Genomic DNA, 21,452 nt, shown 5'->3' with positions numbered 1-21,452 from the left:
TAGATTTAGAATACTGAAACAAGGCATGAACCATTACGATATTGATACACAAGTGAAAATTAGCATAGCTTGTGTAGAGTTATGAAAGTATTTGCGAGAATACCAAAGTACTGATGAAATATTTATGGTCTATAAGCATGAAAATATAGTTGTGGTGATATTGACCAACAAATGGCTCAAAGTAACAATGTTGGTTCGTCTTCTCGGTCACATGATCGAAAATGCAAGTTCAACGTGAGGAAATTGTCTGTACTATGTGGGAGGATTATATTAAAGACTAGTATACTACAATTTATGTTCAATTTTTTTTAATTAAATTAAAGTTAGATGAAATAATTACTTAAGTGGAGATCAAATAGATTTGTAATAATTTATTATGCAATTTTTATAATTTTTTGTTTATTTGATAAGATTGAATAAACAATTAGGGCTATTTTAATAGTTTTACAACTTATGGATTTTTATGTTTATGAGAAAATATACAATACAAAAATTCCATATCGCAGGTCCAAACAAAACATTAATTTCATCTCATGATTCCATATCATGATACCATATCGCATGGCCAAACAGGCCCGTAGTGGATGTTTGGTCATGCGATACCATATCACGATATGGAATCGTGAGATAGAATGAGCGTTTGGACATGCGATTTCACGCTGATTTCATCTCATGATTTCATATCATGAGATTGAAATACCATATTATCCAAAAAAAAAAATCATGATATGAGAATTTCATATCATGACTTGAGATTTTTTTTTTATATGATTTTTGACCCACAAATTTATATTTTGTTAAAACAACCCCACATTTATATCTACTAACCATTTATTTCATATGTAAATAAAATTTATAATCACATCATTACTTTTTTTAAATTTTATTATTCTCACCAACATAAAATTTATTATTACTTTAAATTTGTTCAATATAAATGATAAAGTAGGAATTGATTTGGTGAATATAAATAAGAACAGAGCGAGTAATATCATTTTGGTTTTTCATAATAAAAAAAACTTCTCTTTCGGCTACATATGAAAATGTTTAAAGAAATTTAATATGAAAAAGGAAAAAATTGGTATGTATGTTTGATAATCACTAGTTCCGGTATATTTGATTTTAGCACGATATTTATGCATTGAAAATGTGTAATTGCACACAAGTGAAACAAAGCATGAACCATTATGATATTAACAAGTGAAAATTGGCATAGTTTGTGCAGTGTTACATAATTATTTGCAAGAATATTAAAAGAGTGATGAAATATTTATGGTGTATGAGCATGAAAATATAGTTGCGGATGATATTGACCAACAAATGACTCAAAGTAACAATGTTACGTTGGTTCGTCTTCGCGGCCATATGATCGAGAAATGCAAGTTCAACGTGAGGAGATTGTTCGTACTATGTGGGAGGATTATATTAAAGACTAGTACACTACAATTTATGTTCAAATTTTTTTATTGAATTAAAGTTTGACCAATTAAAGTTAGATGAAAAAGTTATTTAAGTGGAGAACAAATAGTTTTGTAATAATTTATTATGCGATTTTATAATTTTTTGATTATTTGGTAAGATTGGATAAAAAAATGGGACTATTTTAATAGTTTTACAACTTATGAAATTCTTATGTTTATGAGAAAATATACAACACAAAAAATCCATATCGCATGTCCAAACAAAACTTCAATTTCATCTCAAGATTTCATATTATTATATCATGATTTCGTATCATGATTTCATATCGCATGGCCAAACGGGCCCTTAATATCATTAAGATGTCTATTTAACATTTTCTATAAAGATCACAGTTCACCGCTACTCCATCTACTTTCACTCATAACTACCACCAACTACAATCCATAACCAACATCCCAAACTGCTATAATCACCACCCTCAGCCCAACCACAATCAATACTATTATCATCAATCACCAAAATCAATTGTTATCACCATATGTCATTATATACAATCATGACCACCAATCATTATTACATTCATTAATCACTACAATAGTTATCACAATGAGTTAACATTATATATCACTAATCGTCATCACCATTCACCATAGTCAGTACTTATTAATATTGTTCCACTGCTAACTATGGGCCATCACTACCAACAACCACTGTTAATCACTACTGTTAATACTATCACTATCACCGGTCAATACCATCCCAAATTGACACATACAATCACCATCGTTAGCCATCATCACTATCAACTATCATATAAAAATATTTTATTGCTATAATATTTGATCAATTTAGTATTTTTTAAAAATAAAAATTATACATTCAGATGTTGATAAACCTCTTAAGTCTTAACTATTTAGTGTTCACATGTTAATGTAACATCTTACTATTCAGATTTAAACTTTTAAATTTTAATTAACATCTTAATATTTAAATGCATATTCAAATTAAGACATCTTGATCTTAATAAAAATAAATAAAACCTAAATTATACTTAAGGTTTTAGTATGATTAACCTAAAATATCATTCTAAGCAGTTTAGGATTTATGTGAATACAATATGAGTCACAGGGCATTCCAATGTTTGTTAAAAAATCTATTGAGTAATAAAAAAAATGGAAGAGCCTGACAAAACAATAAAAAGTAAACCCATTTATTAGTGTTTGGTTACCAAACTAATTGATGATTGTGCATTAACAATTTTGGCCCATTGACACCAAAGATGAAAACTGATATGACTAATTCAAATTCGTTTATTTCAAATTTATATCAAGTAAACTTAATAAAGAGTAAATTCTTTTTATTAATTTTTTTTTAATTTTATATCTCAAATTCAAAAATATTAATTAAAAATGAAGCCACATTCTTTTGAAGATGAACTTTAAGTTGGAATAAGTTATTTTCATAAGTTTTTCAATAGATTTTTTTTTTAATTACAAGAACTTCTCCTTTTAAATAAGTTAAATGCATACTCAACTTAAATATAATTTTATTTTACAAATATTTTATTAATATCATATTTTATAGCTTCATACACATAACTTATTTTGGAACGAAAAAAGTGTGATCAAAATTCAAAAAAAAAAGGAGAGTTGCCCTTTGCATCAAATCAATGAAGTGGACCTCCTTGGAGGACATTGTACCAGTATTGCTACAAAATGTAACCGACACAATCATTTTGTTTATTTAGCTGATTTTGAATTATTTATTGTAGCTTTTAAAATCGTCGTTCCAGATTTCAGATTATTTATCATATTAAAAATAAAATAAATTATTTTTAAATTTTATTCTTAATGATATTTATTTTTAAGGAAATAAACACACGATTCATAAATAAAATAAATATTAAAAAATGAGATTAATATCTTAAGACATAAATTTAGCGTTTATTTTTAGAGACACATAAAAGGAAAATAATTACAAATTATTATTTTTAGTCCAAGGTTCTTGAAATACGTGTTAAGTGTGACTAAATATTCCTAACTCCTATGACTAGTACTAGTACTAATATTCAAGAAATTAATGAAAACTAATTATCTCTCTATTTATTTCATTCTATAATTGTTATTAGGATTGTCCAAAGTGTCAAAAGCTACAACACTAGACCAAAATCATTATGATTTTTTTTTTCCTTGCACAGAGATTGTTATTTCTCTCGTATTTAATTTTGAAAACATTTTTCTTAAATTAAGTCTATCAAAAATTATATTTTTATCTCAATAAGTTAAGAATAAGATCAATATATACTCTATTTTCTCTCTCTAAATTTTACTTGTAAAATTACGTTGTGCATATTATTATTGATTTTTTTTTTATAAAAAAACCCAAAAAGGAATGGTGGATGGGGTGGAATGAAAACATTTTAATTAAAAATAATGAATCTATGAGCAATGATATATTGGCCTTTAATTTCATCGAAAGTTCCCCTTCAACTCTCGTTGCAAAATATAGGCTTTCTTCAACCTTATAATATTTTTTATTATATTCACCATCATCAAATTCTTGCTTGACTATTGTGTATAAATGCTCATTAAATATGATCCGTGGAATAGTTCTTTTTATAAAATAATTTAATTGATGTAAGTTCAAGATTTAGAGACATTTATATTTGGTGCTTGATAAAATTTAACTATAGAAAATGATTGAATAAAAAAGATGATAATGATAGAAGAGATCTATTAGGGTAGGATTAATCGTTTTTGAATTCTAGTCTATATGACTCATGCATGTTGATGTATACAATATTAAGAGATAGATTTAATTGAACAATCAATCACATTCAATTTTCATAAAAAAGTAAATTGTTTATAGTTGTCACATCTTCAACTTATAGAAGACATCATCCTAAATAGAAAAATCTGAACTTCGACTGTAATCTAATTTATTTTTTTTAAAAATAATCAATATTGTTTTAATTAGTCTTCTATACTGCCTTATTATTCAATTATTGTCTTATTGACTTCGCTATCATATTACTATTCTCTTCACAATTGCTTTCAATATGGAATTCTTTTCTAACTCATTAATATACTTGATCTATTGGTATATTTTAGTCGAGCCGATGGTCTATCGAAAATTATGAACAGAGTCTCTGACTAATGGTGGTTGGATATACACTTTTCGCTAGAAAATTATGTGGTGTACAATGGTTAAATGTTAGCTATTACGAATGTATATTTCATTTTGCACATCCTCAACAGTACAATTGAGATGAAAATTCGTATCATCTTCATCAAATTTTTAATGTTGTCACTGTCGGAAATATCCTCTCTACCTTCATAGAATAAGAATCAAATTTGCGTACATTTTATTCTATTCATATCTGTGACGTTGTTATTATTCCGTATTAACCTTTTTTTTCGAAATCTTTTTTCTTGTAACTGCAAAATAGATAAAAGGGAAAAGTTGTTGATCCAAAAAAACAAAAAAGCCTTACCTTTTGGACTCAAAAACAGCCAAAAAGCTTAAAAAATTATAACGTAAAGCTATTAAAGAAGAACTTAGTTATATTAATGACTGCTAAAATATTTTAGATTATAGTTTATTTATTTCAGGAAGTAATAGCAAAAAAAAATAAAAAATCTTTAGAAAAAGTCTTAAATTCATACGCGACAAATTGCAACTTATTTTCTTTCTTTCTGATTTTTATTATTTTAATCATTTTTTTTTTGTCTCTCTGCTCTCTTCTCCATTCTTCTTCCCTCCAATCTCCCATTTTTATTTCTCATAAAAAAAAAATCAACATTTCTGAATCAGGGTCTTTTTCATCTTAAATAGCCATTGCCAATATTTAATTTTCTTGGATTTTTATTAATTCTTTTTTTGAGTTTTTTCATATAAAAATCCAATCTTTGGGCCATTTCTGTATCTGGGGTATTTTCTTTTTTAATTTGGAATTGATCCCTTCAATTGTCCTTTTTTTCCACTCAGATTACAATTCTTTTCTCTTGAAAACTTGAGCTTTTGATAATTCATTGTATCCATTATTTGGTTTATTGTATAGTATTTATGAAAAACCATTGACCTAGAAAAGTCAAATTCCTATTTTTATGTATATCTTCTCAACATTGTTGTTAGCTTATCAAAGGGGGTGTCTTTAGTTTGCAGCCTTTGAAGAAATGTTATAATAATAACCCCATGTTTTTCGCCTTGGTTAATTGAACTTGTATACCATTATTGCTCAATAAAAATTTGATCTTTTTCTTATCCTTTTTTTCTTGAGTTATTAATAGTTAAGGTCATTTGTTCAAAATTAGTTTCTTGGTTTTGGTTTTTAACTTTAGTAGGTGGGGTTATGTTTTTGTTCAATAAAAAATTGATCTTTTTTCTTGTCCTTTTCCTCTGAGTTATTCATAGTTAAGGCCATTTGATCAATCTTGGTTTTATTTTTGAACTTTGGTAGGTGGGGCTATGTTCTTGTTCAATAAAAAATTGATATTTTTGATAATTCTTTTCTTCTGAGTTATTAGTTGTTAAGGTTATTTCATCAAATTTGTTTCTTGGTTTTATTTTTGAACTTTTGATGGTGGGGGGTTATGTTCTTTTTCAATAAAAAATTGATCTTTTACTTATCCTTGCTCTGAGTTATTTAATAGTTAGGTCATTTGATCAACCAGAGAAGGTGGGGTTTTTGTGATTTTGTCATTTTTTGTCTGGGGAAAAGATGAAGCTTTTAGTAAGAGTTATTGAAGCAAGAAACATACCAGCTATGGACCCAAATGGGTTCAGTGATCCATATGTGAAATTGTCATTGGGGAAACAGAAGTTTAAGAGTAAAGTTGTGAAGAAATGTTTAAATCCATCATGGTGTGAGGAATTTGCTTTTAAAGTAGATGACTTGAAGGAGGAGCTTATTATTTCTGTTTTGGATGAAGATAAATACTTCAATGATGATTTTGTTGGACAAATTAAATTTCCAGTTTCTCAGGTTTTTGATGCCAATGACAAGTCCCTTGGCACTGCTTGGTATACTTTGCAGCCCAAGCAAAAGAAGGGCAAAAACAAGGATTGTGGTGAGTTGTTACTTTTTGTCTTGTTTTATTCTCATCTCTGAAGGGTTATTTAGTCTCCCTTTTATCTTGATGATTGTTTGATAATCTATGTTGCTCGGAGTCTTAAAAAATGTCAATGGGTGCATGTCGGATTCTCCAAAAGTAGTGTATTTTTGGAGAATCCGACACGGGTGCGGTATCAAAAGTGAAGAGTTTGTGCAACTTATGTTTTGTTTGATTAGTTTCTCTGTTTGAATGTTTAAACTGGCATGTAATGTTGCTCCTCTGGCTTTGATGTGGATCATTTGGAGAGAGAAATAGGAGGGCTTTTAAAGGGGTAGAAATGAGTTTAGGCAGTTGAGGAGTAGTCTCCGATTACTCATTCATTTTTGGTGCACCAATGTAATCCAGGGATGTATAGAGGATTGAGGGTCTTTTGTAGAGAACTATATCTTTTTGTAGGTTCTTTACTTTTTGGTATCCGGCCAATTTGGCCTTTTGATTTGTGAAATGAAATTGTTTACCTGATAAAAAAAGAAGTTTAACTGGTTTCAGATAGGAAATGTTTCTGTATCTGCTAGAATATATGGTCTTTCCATTTTGCTTTAGGTCACAGGTTCAAGATATTATTAAGGTGGTAGTGAACTTTAACCTGTGATAGAGTGTTTGTTACCATCTTTACCAGAACATCAATAAATGCTTATCATGAGATTTAGGATAGTAAAATTAGCAAAATACTAGACATTCAGCTGATTTCAGATAGGAAATGTTTCTGTATCTGCTAGAATATATGGTCTTACTTTCCATTTTGATGATGACTTATGTGGTTGAATAATGTTGAGATGTTTTATGCTCGTCTCTGATCACTCATATTCTACTCCTTCCGTTTCAATTTGTTCATCTTACATTCCTTTTTAGTCCGTTTCAAAAACAATGCCACTTTCATTTTTTGGCCCCTCTTTAATTATAACTTTCCATGTGACTTATTTAAGACCACAAGATTAAAGGGCATTTTGGTACATTCTATATATCTTACTTTTAGACCACAAGATATAAAAGTATTGTTTACTTTCTTAAACTCTAAGTCAAGTCAAAGCTAGACAAACAAATTTAAATGGAGGGAGTACTTTTTCCCCCTTTCCAAGTGTTCCTGATTTTCTGTTGCATGTTATTTGCAACAAAGGTATTTTTGCACTAGTCGAGATATCTATGGATACATCCTCTTTTGATTGGTCTGCGTATGCCCCTAGCCTGGAATAGTTAGATAGAACAAACCAACTTCATTTGAAACGCTATGATGCTTGATCAAATTCAATGTATCAATTACAAATAGCATTTCTTTTATGGTTTGCACAGGTCCAATCAAGAATTTAATTGTGTTCTTCCTTTCTAATAGGTCAAATTCTTCTCACAATAAGTTTCTCGCAAGGCAATACATTGGCAGACTTGCAATCAGTTGGTGATCATGTATCACTGTCGAAGAAGTTGTCTGATGTGGTATCTGAATCTCCTTTGTCTTCCAATGGCCCCTTGAGATCATCTTCTCCTCTGAGATCTGAAGAAGCAGCCTCTTCAAAGGAGGAGAAGCCTCATGCGCAGACCTTTGCTGGTCGAATTGCTCAAATTTTCAACAAGAATGGGGATGCAGTATCCACAACTAACTCGAAAGCTCCAGATGTTACAGTGCCGCCTGAAACAGCAAGTACAGCTGCTTCTGAGAATGCACAAGAGGAACAGTCCACATCGGGGAACTTTCAAGAACTATTGAAAAGCATTGAGGCAAGAGAACAACCAAGCGAAGTTCCAAACCTTTCTGGAGTAGTAGTGGATCAATTGTATGCTATTGCCCCTCATGAATTGAATTTGTTCCTTTTCTCACCGGATTCGGCCTTCTTTAAATCCTTAGTAGATATTCAGGGGTCCACGGAGTTGCGAGTTGGACCTTGGAAACTTGAAAATGGTGGTGAAAGTTTAAAAAGAGTGGTTAGTTTTATCAAAGCTGCAAGTAGATTAATCAAGGCTTTAAAAACTACAGAGGAACAAACGTATCTTAAAGCTGATGGGAAGTCTTTTTCTCTTTTATGTATTGTGAGTACCCCAGATGCCCCATATGGAAGCACGTTCAAGGTAGAAGTGCTTTACAGCATTACTCCTGGTCCTGAGCTGCCTTCAGGAGAACAGTCTTCAAGGTTAGTAGTTTCATGGCGCATGAATTTCTTGCAAAGCACTATGATGAAAGGTATGATAGAAAATGGTGCACGGCAAGGTATTAAAGAGAGCTTTGATCAGTATGCAAATTTATTATCTCAGAACGTAAAGCCAGTTGACGCGAAGGACCTAGGTTCAGAGAAAGAACAGATTTTGGCATCTATAGAAGTGGAGCACCAGTCCGATTGGAAGCTGGCTTTCCAGTATTTTGCTAACTTCACTATAATTTCAACCTTTTTCATTGGGTTATATGTATTTGTGCACGTCTTGTTGGCCATGCCTAGCACAATACAGGGGCTTGAGTTTGTTGGTCTTGACTTACCTGATTCTATTGGTGAGCTAATTGTGTGTGGAGTGCTAGTACTTCAAGGAAAACGGGTGCTAGAGCTGATATCACGCTTCATGCGAGCTAGGGTACAAAAAGGTATACATCTACTCTCTCCGTTTCAATTTGTTTGTCTTACTTTCCATTTGTCCGTTTAAAAAATTATGTCTCTTTCCTTTTTTAGTAACTCTTTAAATTTCAACTTTCCACATGACATGTTTAAGACAACAAAATTAAAGGATATTTTGGTAAATTCAACATATCTTTAGTTCAAGACCACAAGATTCAAATGTCTTCTTTACTTTCTTAAACACTGTGCCAAGCCAAAACCAGGCAAATAAATTGAAATGGAGGGAGTAATAGTTTCCTGTTTGGTTAAATCATCCGGACTAGAAGTAGGTGTTTTCCTGTTTGTCACTGCTTGTTACTATGAATACTTCGTATGGTGAATGTTCTTCTTCCCATGTTCACATGCAGACTTCTAAGAAGCTTCACATATAACGTCTTTTAACATGTAATTGTTTCTCCAAGGTGTTGATGTGTTGTATCTTTGATGATTTAACCAGGAAGTGACCACGGCATCAAAGCACAAGGGGATGGTTGGCTGTTGACTGTTGCCTTGATTGAAGGAAACAACTTGGCAGCTGTTGACACAAGTGGGTTCTCTGACCCGTATGTGGTGTTTACATGCAATGGGAAAACTAGAACCAGTTCAATCAAGTTCCAAAAGTCTAGTCCCAAATGGAATGGTAAATCTTCTTCTTTTGAAGGATGTGTTGTCTTTTTTTGAAGTTCTGTAGTTGCCATCATTTGAGGATTTATGCAAGGTCATCTCTCCATTTGTTTTGATTAATGGTTGGAATCTCGTTACATGCAGAAATATTTGAATTTGATGCAATGGACGATCCCCCATCTGTTCTCGATGTAGAAGTGTTTGATTTTGATGGACCTTTTAGTGAAGCTACATCTCTTGGGCATGCTGAAATCAATTTTGTCAAAACTAATATATCAGATCTGTCTGATGTTATGGTTCCTCTTCAAGGAAAGTTAGCACAGGCCTGTCAGTCTAAGCTGCATTTAAGAGTTTTCTTGAATAATACCAAGGGTAGCAATGTTGTCAAAGATTATCTGTCTAAGATGGAGAAGGAAGTTGGGAAGAAGGTAAATCATCCATTTCTGCAGTTAAAGTTACATGGTCAATGGATCTCACTAAATATGGGGATTTATTTTTCCTACTTAATGGTGTCTCTGAATAATTTTGTAGATAAAAGTACGATCTCCTCAGACTAATTCAGCATTCCAAAAGCTTTTTGGGCTTCCACCAGAGGAATTTCTCATCAATGATTTTGCCTGTCACTTAAAACGCAAGATGCCCCTCCAGGTAACTATGTCTATTGATTCTTTGTGTTGATAAATCATGGAAATTTTCTTTTACATAGTGTCTTTAGTCTTTAGTGTACCTAGGCATCAATTGGTCAAGATTGCTAACGCTCTCTCTCTGATATGACTCTGGTATCTTGTAAAGGTTGTAAATGAGCCTCCGCGAACTTTGGGAGCTACGATGCCTTCTTTTTTAATGCATTTATTTGTAATTTTTTTGGTTCAGGGCCGTCTGTTTTTGTCTGCAAGAATAATCGGTTTCCATTCTGATCTATTTGGACATAAGACCAATTTTTTCCTTCTTTGGGAAGATATTGAAGACATTCAAGTTGAATCCCCTACTTTGGCATCAATGGGTAGCCCGAATGTTATCATGACTTTAAAGCCAGGTAGAGGTTTTGATGCAAGGCATGGTGCCAAGACTCAAGACGAGGAAGGCAGGCTGAAGTTTCATTTCCACTCTTTTGTCTCTTTTAATGTGGCTCACAGGTAAATGTTCACCTCTTTATAAGCGGCCTTACCTATTTTGAACTAGTACTTTGTACTCCCTCTGTTTCAAGTTGTTTGTCGTGCTTTCCTTTATAGTCCGTTACAAAAAGAATTCCTACTTTTTTGGGGAACTCTTAATTCTAACTTCCCACAGAGTGTTTAAGACATCAAGATTAAAGGGCATTTTGGTACATTCTACTTATCTTTAGTTTAAGACCACAAGATTCAAGAGACTTCTTTACTTTCTTAAGCTCCGTTCCAAGTCAAAACTGGACAAACAAACAGAGGGAGTACTTAGTATAAGATTTTCCCTTCAGCCTGGGATGGGACTTCTATCCCTTTAGACATATGGTTGGTCGGCAGGATGCCTAATAGTAGGCTTCTATCCCGAGTTGCATCATTTAGGCATTAGCCTTAAGCATGGTGCTTCAATTTTTTTCTTGGCATGCTACATAAACAAAGATTTAAACTTGGCCTCAGCTGGAAAATAAGCACTCTAACTTTGAGAATGCACATCTGTCATTTGAACACTCCAACTTACAGAATCTAGACGCCTCCAAAATTTATGTGCCATGTCAGCATCTGGGTTGGGTGTCCATGAGACATAGTGGGGAAGAGTTGAAGTGTTTAGTTGTCAGTTGAGACCAAGTTGAGATGTCTAGATGTGCACTCTCAAAGTTTGAGTGCTTACTTGCTCGTTGAGGCCAAGTTTGAGTGTCTATTTATGTATTATGCCTTTTTTGTTCCATCCAATCTTAGGAGTCTAGTGTCTTTGATGGATGAAACTAGATTCAGGATTGGCCATGGTGCTAATGAATTTGTGCATTCAAATTGAACTTTAAGGGGAAAAAGGGCTGTTGTCAGATAAAATGTTGGGTTCCTCCGCTGAGCGCAGCTTATAGTAATAACAAGTAATTTTAATTCATTTACTTATGTGTCCAGGACTTTCATGGCATTGTGGAAAGCAAGAGCTTTGAGTCCCGAGCAGAAGGTGCAGATAGTTGAAGCCGAAGCCGAAGCTAAAAACCTTCAAATGGCAGAAGAGGATTCAATAGGCAGTGACTTCCAAGCTGCAGATGATGACTCCGAAGGCAAAAGCCTTCAATCAGAAGAGGGTGGATCATTCGTCGGTATGGAGGATATAAATATGTCTATCGTTTATTCCTCTGTACTTTCAGTTCCAGTGAGTATCTCTTCTGCCCTCAAGTTATCACTCTCTTATCTCTCTCTTTATACATATAATATATACTTCCGTCGTTTCAATTTGTTTGTTTGATGCGCAGTTCAAGTAAAGAAGCCGTTTGAATCTTGTGGTGTTAAGTAGAATGTACCAAAATGCCCCCTAATTAAAGAGTTGCCAAAAAGGAAAGAGGCATTCTTTCTGAAATGGACTAAAAAGGAAAGTAAGACAAACAAATTGAAACAGAGGAAGTAATTTACACACGCGCGCGCACACATACACACCATATGCACATGCACACACATTCGAGCATGTTTTTATGTCCTGTATGTAAATTCTTTTCCTTCTGTTCGAGAGATTTGGTGGTTAAAGATATTGGATGGATTTCGGTTGAGATGGGATTTTATAGGTCTGCATGCAGTGGTGGTTAAATTTCTCACCCACTTCCGTTTGTACATGCCCCAATTATTGTTAGACTATCCGTTACCTGCTCTATTTTTGTAGTCTGAGATTAGAGCATATGAAATAGGACTTCTTAATGGTGTTTTGCATTTCTTTCTAAACATGTATTACTTTTACCTTTTTATATTTGGTCCAAAGATTTCTCTTCACGTGAGAGTACATTTTCATTTCTATTTTCATGAACTTATTTCCTCTAATAGCATCAAGTTAGTTTGTGCATGAAGAATACAATCTTCCTCTAGACGCACCAACCTCCCTCATCAAGAACCCATGCATTTTGTACATGGCTGTGGTTAATGAACAGAACCAAAAATGGAAGGGGTAACTCATCATGAACCCACCATGACGACCACCACCACAACAACATAACTAGTGTAGCCCCACAAAGTGCGGTCTGGGGAGGGTAGAGTGTACACATGCCTTACCCCTACCTAAGAGATAGAGAGGTTGTTTCCGATAGAAGCTAAAGGCTACTTATTGTCTTGTTTCTTTTTTCTTTTCTTTTCTTGGGAAGAATGTATGTATTTACTGATTTGCTATGACTGTTTCTTTTTGGGTTATTTGCAGACGGAGTTTTTCATGGAATTATTCAGTGGGGGTGAACTTGATCGTAAGGTCATGGAAAGAGTCGGTTGTCTTAATTATTCTTGTAGTCCCTGGGAAGAATCTGATAAGCCTGATGTGCATCAGAGGCAACTTTATTATAAATTTGATAAGTGTATTTCCCGTTATCGAGGTGAAATGACAAGCACGCAGCAGAGGTCTCGCCTGTCTGATAAAAACGATTGGCTTATAGAAGAGGTCATGACTCTTCATGGCGTTCCACTGGGTGATTATTTCAATGTAGGGACACTACCATACTAGTCACATGTATTTCATAGCTTATTAGTTGATTTCATTTATTTCCTCGTTTATGTTTTTGCAGCTTCGCCTGGGATACCAAGTTGAGAATGTCCCCTCAAGATCGACAAGATGCAGCGTACAGGTACAACTGGGAATCGCTTGGTTGAAATACTCGAGACATCAGAAAAGGATCACGAAAAACATAATTTCTAATATGCAAGAACGCCTATTAGTCATGTGTAGCGGAGTTGAGAAGGAATATCTCTCGAAATCTGATCCCCTCGTGATCTAGAGGGTTCGTTGGCGTTTGCAGAACTTTATATTAGAAGGACTAACATAGTTCATTGAAGCGCTGTTGTTGTATAGTTCTTGAGTCACTAACAAGTGACTGGAAGCAGCAAAATGTGTAAAACTTACACTGGTCAAGACAACGATCTCCCACTCACAACGTTTGATTGGTACGTGTTTAAACTTCTTGTTTGATACCGACCCCAACTTGTTTGGGATTTAGGTGCAGTGGTTGTACAACATCTCACATTCGAGTAGATTTGCAACGATATTTTTTATTTTTTTTGGACATGAAGAACTTTGATCACTTCAAACTATAGGATGAGGAGAATTTTTTTGGTATGTATATAATGTCCACAATTCTAGGATTTGATTAGTTCTTTTGGAAGTCCAATGTATTCTGTTTATATTTGGCTAAGTGAAAATGAAAACCATTCATGATAACTGTTGAGTTTTTTGTGGATTTAATTTTTTTTTTTGTTATATTAAAATAATTGAACTTGACTCGTTATAATAGTTAAGTCACTAAACTAAAAATTTGTTATCTTGATCGCAAGGACGAAAAGAGGTTTCAAACATTCTTTATCCGAGTTGTGGTCATTTTTGGGCTCATGAATTACTATCGTTGATTTAGAAAGGGGTATTTCGCCATTGCTGCACCCGAAGAAAAACCGTCTTTGGGAGTGGATAATGAACTACATTAGTAAAAATATTGCCTCTTGCTCCAATCATCAATGTGACTTATAAGAAAAAAAATTACAAATAATTACCTTTTAGCTTCTATAATTGAAGAAAGTACCATTATTATTAAGTTTCAAAATTCACAAAAAAAACTTCAGGATAATAACTTGAAATTTTACTCATATAATGGATTATTTTCCTAGTAATTAATACGATCGAGATAAGTACAACCACTTTATTAGACAAAAAATATATAATAATTTTATTATTTTACCAGTGATAGTTTTAATTAAGTGATCGTATTCATCACATTAAAATTATTAAAAGAGCAATTCAATACACAAATATTTCGCATTCATTTAGGTTTGGGAAAAGATTGCTTTTAATCCTAATTCAATTCGAAGTAGCTTCTTCTATGACTTGAACCCGTGATCTATAGGTCACACGGCGAGTATGACAACTTTATAAGATCCAAATTATTATCCCAAAAAATTATTTCTTAGAAAAAAAAAACATAGCGTTTGGAAAATCCCTCTTTTATCTCTCGCCTCCATTCTTTCTTCCAAACTCAAGAATTGAACTTCAAAAATCCCCAAATTCACCATCTTTGCTTCCTTCGATCGGCTACTAGCTTCAACTTTAACTGTTAAATTTAACCCTAAATCTCATACAACAAAAGGGGCATTCTCTATTTTTGTTTTTAGCTGCTTGTGTTTACTTTTGTGTCAAAGAGGTTAGTTAAATCTTGTCTTTTTGCCTAATCTTATTTGTTATTACAGTTGTCTTCTGTTGATCCCTTGCTGATAGAACATACCCTTTTGCTAATTCATGGATCCTCATTCCTCTATATAGTGATCATCTTTGCTTCCTTCGATCGGCTACTAGCTTCAACTTTAACTGTTAAATTTAACCCTAAATCTCATACAACAAAAGGGGCATTCTCTATTTTTGTTTTTAGCTGCTTGTGTTTACTTTTGTGTCAAAGAGGTTAGTTAAATCTTGTCTTTTTGCCTAATCTTATTTGTTATTACAGTTGTCTTCTGTTGATCCCTTGCTGATAGAACATACCCTTTTGCTAATTCATGGATCCTCATTCCTCTATATAGTGATTTCTGTATTTGGTTTCATATGTTAGCTCAAATTTTGGTTCTTGAATAGTTAAAAGCTTGAGCAAGACAGTTGTGGTGTAAAGTTTTTTTTTTTCCTTCCCTTTTTGCTATTTCATGGATTCCCATGCCCCTGTATAGTGACTTCTGTATTTGGTTTCATATGTTAGCTCAAATTTTGGTTCTTGAATTGTTAAATGCTTAGAGGGTTTATCGGAAACAACTCTCTCTACCTATGAGGTAGGGGGTAACGTCTGTGTACATTATAGCCTCCCCAGATCCTACTTTGTGGGACTATTCTGGGTATTGTTGTAATTGTTAAATGCTTAAGCAAGACAGTTGTGGTGTAGGTTTTTTCTTTTCTTCATTTTTTTTTGCTCATAGTTTGAGCTTTTTAAGTTTGCTGCATGTTGTTGTACTATTTTGTTGAGCCTGAGGGTCTATCGGAATTAGAAATAACCTCTCTACCTCAGAAGTAGAGAGGTCTGGTCGGCATACACTCTACCCTCCCCAGACGTCACTTTGTGGGACTACATTGGGTGTGTTGTTGTTGCTGGTTGTTGGACTATTTTATAGGGTTGAGGTGCAAACTATTGCTTGTGTTAGCAGAATCTATATTGACATAGTTAGATTACAGTGTTGCAAAAGACAACCTCTTTTTTCTAATGTCATTTGCTAATACTTATCTGGTATGTTAATTTGGTATGTTAATTCATTCAAAACATACCCTTTTGCTAATTCATGGATCCCCATGTCCATATACAGTGACTTCTGCATTTGTTTAGCTCAATTTTTGGTTCTTGAATTGTTAAATGCTTAAGCAAGACAGTTGTAGTGTAGGCTTTTTTTTTTCTTTTCATTTTTTACACACAGTTTGAGCTTTTAAGATTGCTGCTGGTTGTTGGACTATTCTATAGGGTTGAGGTACAATAACAGAATCTATATTGACATTGTTAGTTTAAATGCTGAGAAAGACCACTTCTTTTTCTTTTCTAATCTCTTTTGTTACTAATACTTATCTGCTTTTGATGGCCTGCAAATATAAGCTTCGGTTGATTCATTCATAGCAAACCTGTTTGCTAATTATGTATTTTAGCTTGAATTTTAATTCTGGATTTGTGAAATGCTTAAAATTGGTGCAAGTTAGTAGTGGTGGAGGATATTCTTTTCTTTTTGTCTTTCTGTTTTTGCACATAGTTTGAGCTTTAAAGATTGTTGCTGGTTGTTGGACTATTCTATAGGGTTGAGGTACAAGTTTATTTTATAACAACTATTTACTTGTGTCAGCAGAAGCAGAATCTGTATTGAGTGACAACAACATGAGTTGAGCTTAAATGGAATAGTGGGGATTCGTGTAGCTGACTCCAACTTGTTTGGGACTGAGGCGTAGTTGTTTAGTTGTTGTTAGCAGAATCTATATTGACATTGTTGGATTACAATGCTGAAAAAGGCACTATTTCCTTCTCATTCCATATAAAGTTATATGTTATTGTACATAGGGATGTGGAACAGAGGCGGATGCAGCCTTTGTACAATGGGTTTGATTGAATCCAGTATTTTCGATGCGGGAACATAGATATGTATGAAAAATCACTAAAATTTTGACATACATTAAGGCAGAACAAGTTCAGTCTAAGAACATTTAAGAGATTGAACCTGTAAAGTTCAAAACCTAAATTATCCTCTTGTGTGGTTGTTGAAATAAACCACCATGTTGTAATATATCAATTCTTTAGTAGAGTATTTTTGCATACAACACCATTTGAGACTCATACCAGGAAATCTGAACTTTCAAGTTTCAAATACTAAACTAGTTAAGTCTGCATTGTACAAGCGAGAGAATAAAACCATAACGGGATTTTCTCCCGAACCAAACTGTCCACTTGTTGAATAGACATAATAAGTAAAACAAGTGTGTTTGTTTTCTTTATTTTCCTATATATTTTATGAACTTCTGCAATAGATTAAATAGAAAAGTTAATACATATATTTGTGGATGGACTCTAAAGAGTGTTGTAGATGCTCTTCTCTTTTTCTATTGACTTTTGTTGGTTAAATCCTTGTTTTGGAATGCAGTGTTATTTAATATGGGAACTGAGTTTATGGAATTCTGAGATAATGTAGTGGTAAGAAGGATCCATGCCAGAAATATTATACAACTGAGGAAGAGCTTGTAGTTTGAGCTGAAGATACAGAAAAAATGTATGGTAGAGCAGGGCTTGATCGATTTAAGAAAGCTCAGTCATTGGAGCCATTTGCAGTGTCTGCGAATTCAGCTGCTAAATCAGCATTGCAGCCAACCAAGCCAGTTACCCATTCTTCTCCAGCATATGCACAGTCCACAACATCTCATCAACATACTCAATACGTAAATCCACAACCTGCTTTGCAGAAATCCGTTGCGGCAGATGCAACCTCTTCTACAGCGCCAACTCATCATGTCACCCACGGAGGGGGACAATCAACATGGCAGCCTCCTGATTGGGCTATTGAGCCACGTCGAGGTGTTTATTATCTTGATGTGATCAAGGACGGGGAGGTACTTGATCGAATTAATTTGGATAAGCGAAGGCATATCTTTGGACGACAGTTTCACACTTGTGATTTTGTCCTTGATCATCAGTCAGTCTCACGCCAGCACGCTGCTGTGGTTCCTCACAAAAATGGAAGGTGTGACATGTGGTCCTGTTTTTTGCTTATCTAGTGGTGAACATATTCTTTTCTTATTTTATTTGGCTAGCTTGGCAGGAGAAGCCCACAAGTAATTATTAAATAAAAGAAATACTACATAACAAGAATATAACTCTATGATGATGAAGTGCTTGAATATGTTATGAAATTCATGTTTATGCATTTCTTCTTTGAGCTGAAGTGAGTAAGTAAAAGACTTGAGCAGGCTTAGGCGTCAGGGCCATGGTTCCATTACTAATAAATCACTTATTTATGTGTGGAAATATCTCTGTGTAGACTTCAACTTTTAAATTTGTTCTTGCTAGACATTCTTACTAAAGCAATGATATTTTTTTTTGCATTCTTGGCAGTCGATGTTTCTTTCTTACCAACATGTAGCTATATTTTATCCATCGGTACTTAGAAACATCAAGCTTTTCTTCAAGTCAAGGCTGTTTGTTGCATATTTTTGAAGATTCATAAATACTACCCCACAAATGCAAGAAATGAGGAACCGTGGACTTATTAGATATTGCTCAAGATCATTTCAAATTTTGTTGTTAACTGTTAATTGTACAATTTGGGACATCAAGAATGTCATTTATCTGTAAATATCATCTGTCATGGTCATCCAATTCTCGTGAATTGGAGCATCTAGCCCCATTTAGATTTGAGTAATAAAGATGATTCTTTGACTGCATAGTCATTTTAATAACACTGTTAATGTAACTTGTCAATGTTGACAACATATCTCCAGGATAAAAAATAGGTGTTTATTTGTTTTGCATTTCTAGTGTAAAAGTAGTGTTATGGGTAACTTGGATCAATATATGAATTTTTTTTGATGAAGTCAATATATGAATTTTCTTGAGGAGTTAGATGATATGTAGAAGTTTTTTTTGTATCTGCAGTTGGGTTGTTGTAATTGTACCATTTTGGTACCTTTATCAATAAAATTTTACCTTATCAGGAAAAATAGCAACTTGTCAATAGTGAGAATCCTTATTGGTATTCCTTTCATCTTCTGCGCATCCTTAGACATAGAAAGTACTCTTTCTTTTTACCTCGTGCAGGTTCGCCTGCTTATAAATTAGATCCTTTATTACTTCTACTGTGTGTCCTTAGACAAAGAAAGTCCTCCTTTTGAAACCGTAATGCCTATCCTTAGATGTCAAGACACTTCTTAGCTCATGCAGGTTGAACTAATTATATCTTTTCTCTTGCAGCATTTACGTGATTGATTTAGGATCTGCACATGGAACATTTGTTGCAAATGAAAGGCTGACAAAGGATTCCCCTGTCGAGCTTGAGACTGGACAATCTTTGAAGTTTGCTGCATCAACAAGGACTTACATCTTGAGAAAGAACAATGAAGCTCTCTTCCCTCCTGCACGACTACCGGCAGAAATAGATTTACCACCAGTTCCAGATCCTTCAGATGAGGAAGCTGTTTTGGCTTATAACACCTTTTTAAACCGCTATGGACTTACTAGGCCTGATTCATTGTCAAAATCAACAGTATCAACTAGTGAGAAGGATGCCAATCATTCATCTGAGAGGCCTACTAAAAGAATTAGGAGAAGAAGTGTGTCATTTAAAGACCAGGTTGGGGGGGAGCTAGTTGAAGTTGTTGGTATTTCAGATGGAGTAGATGTGGAGACAGAACCTGGTCCAGTGGGTGTGAAAGAAGGAAGTCTTGTCGGAAAATATGAGTCTCTTATAGAAATTACAGTGATACCCAAAGGGAAAGAATACTCCTCTGTAAAAGATGTCAACGCTTCCCAAACAGGTGTAACAGACAAACTTAAACAGGTATTGAACAAGGTGAAGAATCCGCCAAAGGGTGGAATTTATGACGATCTTTATGGAGAATCAGTTCCTAGTAAAGTCGGATCTTGGGCATATTCTGGTATAGGTCAGGCTGCTTCCACTAACGATGCTGAAGGACACTCCCCTGGTTCCTTAGGCAGAGTCTCTGGGAGTATCTCAAGCAATGTGGATGACGATACTGATGATTTGTTTGGTTAGCAAATGCATTGCTTGCTTTTGATTTCGGCCTCAACCCACTGGTCATTGGCAATGAGTTCAGACATATGAGCTGCACGAGGCATCTCGAGTAGATTAAATTATGTTAAGTCGTTGTAGTCTTCTCTTTCCTGGCGTGTGCACCAACAAGGATTCAATTTTGAACTGAAATTTAACTTGTCAGGACATTGAATCTGTGACTTGAGATCAATGGAAAAAAGTGAGTTATCTTTCCTATTTTCATTTTGTGCAGAACAAGTGGTTAACTCATAAAGCTCATGTGGTGCTTTTTGTTGTATGATATGATCAGCAAATACAGTATTTACTAGGAGCTATCAAAAATTGATCTTTAGGAATCAGGCCTGTATATAGCCAGTGAAATTCCACAAGTGCTCCAAGTGAGGTCTGGCGAGGATAAAATATACGTAGATCATACTACTACCTTATTCTATCCTCAGATCTCACTATATATGTTGTTATTGTAGTTCTCATAACACAATGATTTTTTGAAAACACTATATAAGCAATTTCCAAACACAATTAATCTTTAGTTGGTTGGGTGGTGTTGAACTTTTGATCCCTGTTTGTACCAAGGATAAACTTTCAAGGTTAGAATCAAAACTTGATGAGTTTGAAGTTTTGTCCATGGTTTAGAGCGACATCAAAAGTTCAAGATCAATCACCTAACTAGAAGTATAAGGGAGTTAATACAATTTCAATAAATTCATAAATAAATGTATAAAGATTTAAGCTCTAAGATACAAAATTTAAATCTTTTTGAAAATTAAATTCTTCCGAGACTGATAACAAAAATTTATAGTTTTAGATTATTTCGTAAATTTCAATGTTTAAATGATGAAATAATATATTAATATCAAAATATTTGATCAAAATCTCTATATTTATATTGTTGATAATCTTACAGATTCTATATTTTTTACAAACATAATTAATTATTACTCTATTCGTTCACTTTTACTTATCCACTATAAGAGAAAAACATATATACCTCAATTAATATTGATATTGTGATAAAACACCACATTAATCATTATTTTTCCGTTTGGCCACAAAATTTTCAAAATATATTTGGGGTAAAAGTTGAGAAATGATGTTTGGCCATACAATTTGTCATTATTTTGGCAAACATTTCAAGTTTTCAAATACTAGAAAAAATGATATTTGGAATTTTTAAAAAATTTAAAATTGTCCCAAATTTTTATATTGGGAAAAGGGTCAGAAAAATACTCTAATTTTGACCGAAATTGTTGTTACGATACCAAACTTTATGGAGGACCTTTTACCTCTTGCACTATTTAATAGTG

The 21,452-nt window shown here is 33.6% G+C and overlaps 2 protein-coding genes across 4 annotated transcripts; both read left to right on the top strand.

The window, feature by feature from the left end:
- The first annotated feature begins 5,173 nt into the window (after positions 1–5,173).
- Positions 5,174–14,089, top strand: LOC102595660 (C2 and GRAM domain-containing protein At1g03370). Of its 2 annotated transcripts, XM_006350184.2 has the most exons (9): positions 5,175–6,491; positions 7,867–9,102; positions 9,570–9,752; positions 9,881–10,164; positions 10,268–10,384; positions 10,610–10,872; positions 11,815–12,055; positions 13,082–13,357; positions 13,440–14,089. In XM_006350184.2, exons 1-9 carry the CDS (start codon positions 6,143–6,145, stop codon positions 13,647–13,649), a joined length of 3,159 nt encoding a protein of 1,052 aa, XP_006350246.1. In that variant the 5' UTR covers positions 5,175–6,142; the 3' UTR covers positions 13,650–14,089. The 2 variants fall into 2 exon arrangements, with proteins under 2 accessions (XP_006350247.1, XP_006350246.1); XM_006350185.2 differs by lacking the exons at positions 13,082–13,357; positions 13,440–14,089 and adding an exon at positions 12,156–12,687 and having other exon boundaries at positions 5,174–6,491.
- Positions 14,090–14,835: 746 nt separating this feature from the next.
- On the top strand, positions 14,836–20,370 carry LOC102595121 (nuclear inhibitor of protein phosphatase 1). 2 transcript variants are annotated; one of them, XM_006350182.2, is made up of 3 exons: positions 14,836–15,059; positions 17,509–18,102; positions 19,329–20,370. In XM_006350182.2, the coding sequence occupies exons 2-3, from the start codon at positions 17,633–17,635 to the stop codon at positions 20,128–20,130; spliced, it is 1,272 nt and encodes a 423-aa protein (XP_006350244.1). In that variant the 5' UTR covers positions 14,836–15,059; positions 17,509–17,632; the 3' UTR covers positions 20,131–20,370. The 2 variants fall into 2 exon arrangements, with proteins under 2 accessions (XP_006350244.1, XP_006350245.1); XM_006350183.2 differs by lacking the exon at positions 14,836–15,059 and adding an exon at positions 15,189–15,313.
- Positions 20,371–21,452: the final 1,082 nt, after the last annotated feature.

Source organism: Solanum tuberosum, unplaced genomic scaffold, assembly GCF_000226075.1.
Source record: "Solanum tuberosum cultivar DM 1-3 516 R44 unplaced genomic scaffold, SolTub_3.0 scf00118, whole genome shotgun sequence".
Lineage (NCBI taxonomy): Eukaryota > Viridiplantae > Streptophyta > Magnoliopsida > Solanales > Solanaceae > Solanum > Solanum tuberosum.
The sequence above is the reverse complement of the archived record's forward strand: the minus strand, read 5'-3'. Positions and strand labels throughout refer to the sequence as shown.

Excerpts from the sequence above, each read along its gene's own strand:
- LOC102595121 (XM_006350182.2), top strand. The coding sequence starts at position 17,633 with ATGTATGGTAGAGCAGGGCTTGATCGATTTAAGAAAGCTCAGTCATTG. Across the intron at positions 18,103-19,328 it reads GTTCCTCACAAAAATGGAAG|CATTTACGTGATTGATTTAG; the intron begins GTGTGACATGTG and ends TTTCTCTTGCAG.
- LOC102595660 (XM_006350184.2), top strand. The coding sequence starts at position 6,143 with ATGAAGCTTTTAGTAAGAGTTATTGAAGCAAGAAACATACCAGCTATG. Across the intron at positions 10,385-10,609 it reads AACGCAAGATGCCCCTCCAG|GGCCGTCTGTTTTTGTCTGC; the intron begins GTAACTATGTCT and ends TTTTTGGTTCAG. Across the intron at positions 12,056-13,081 it reads CCTCTGTACTTTCAGTTCCA|ACGGAGTTTTTCATGGAATT; the intron begins GTGAGTATCTCT and ends GGTTATTTGCAG.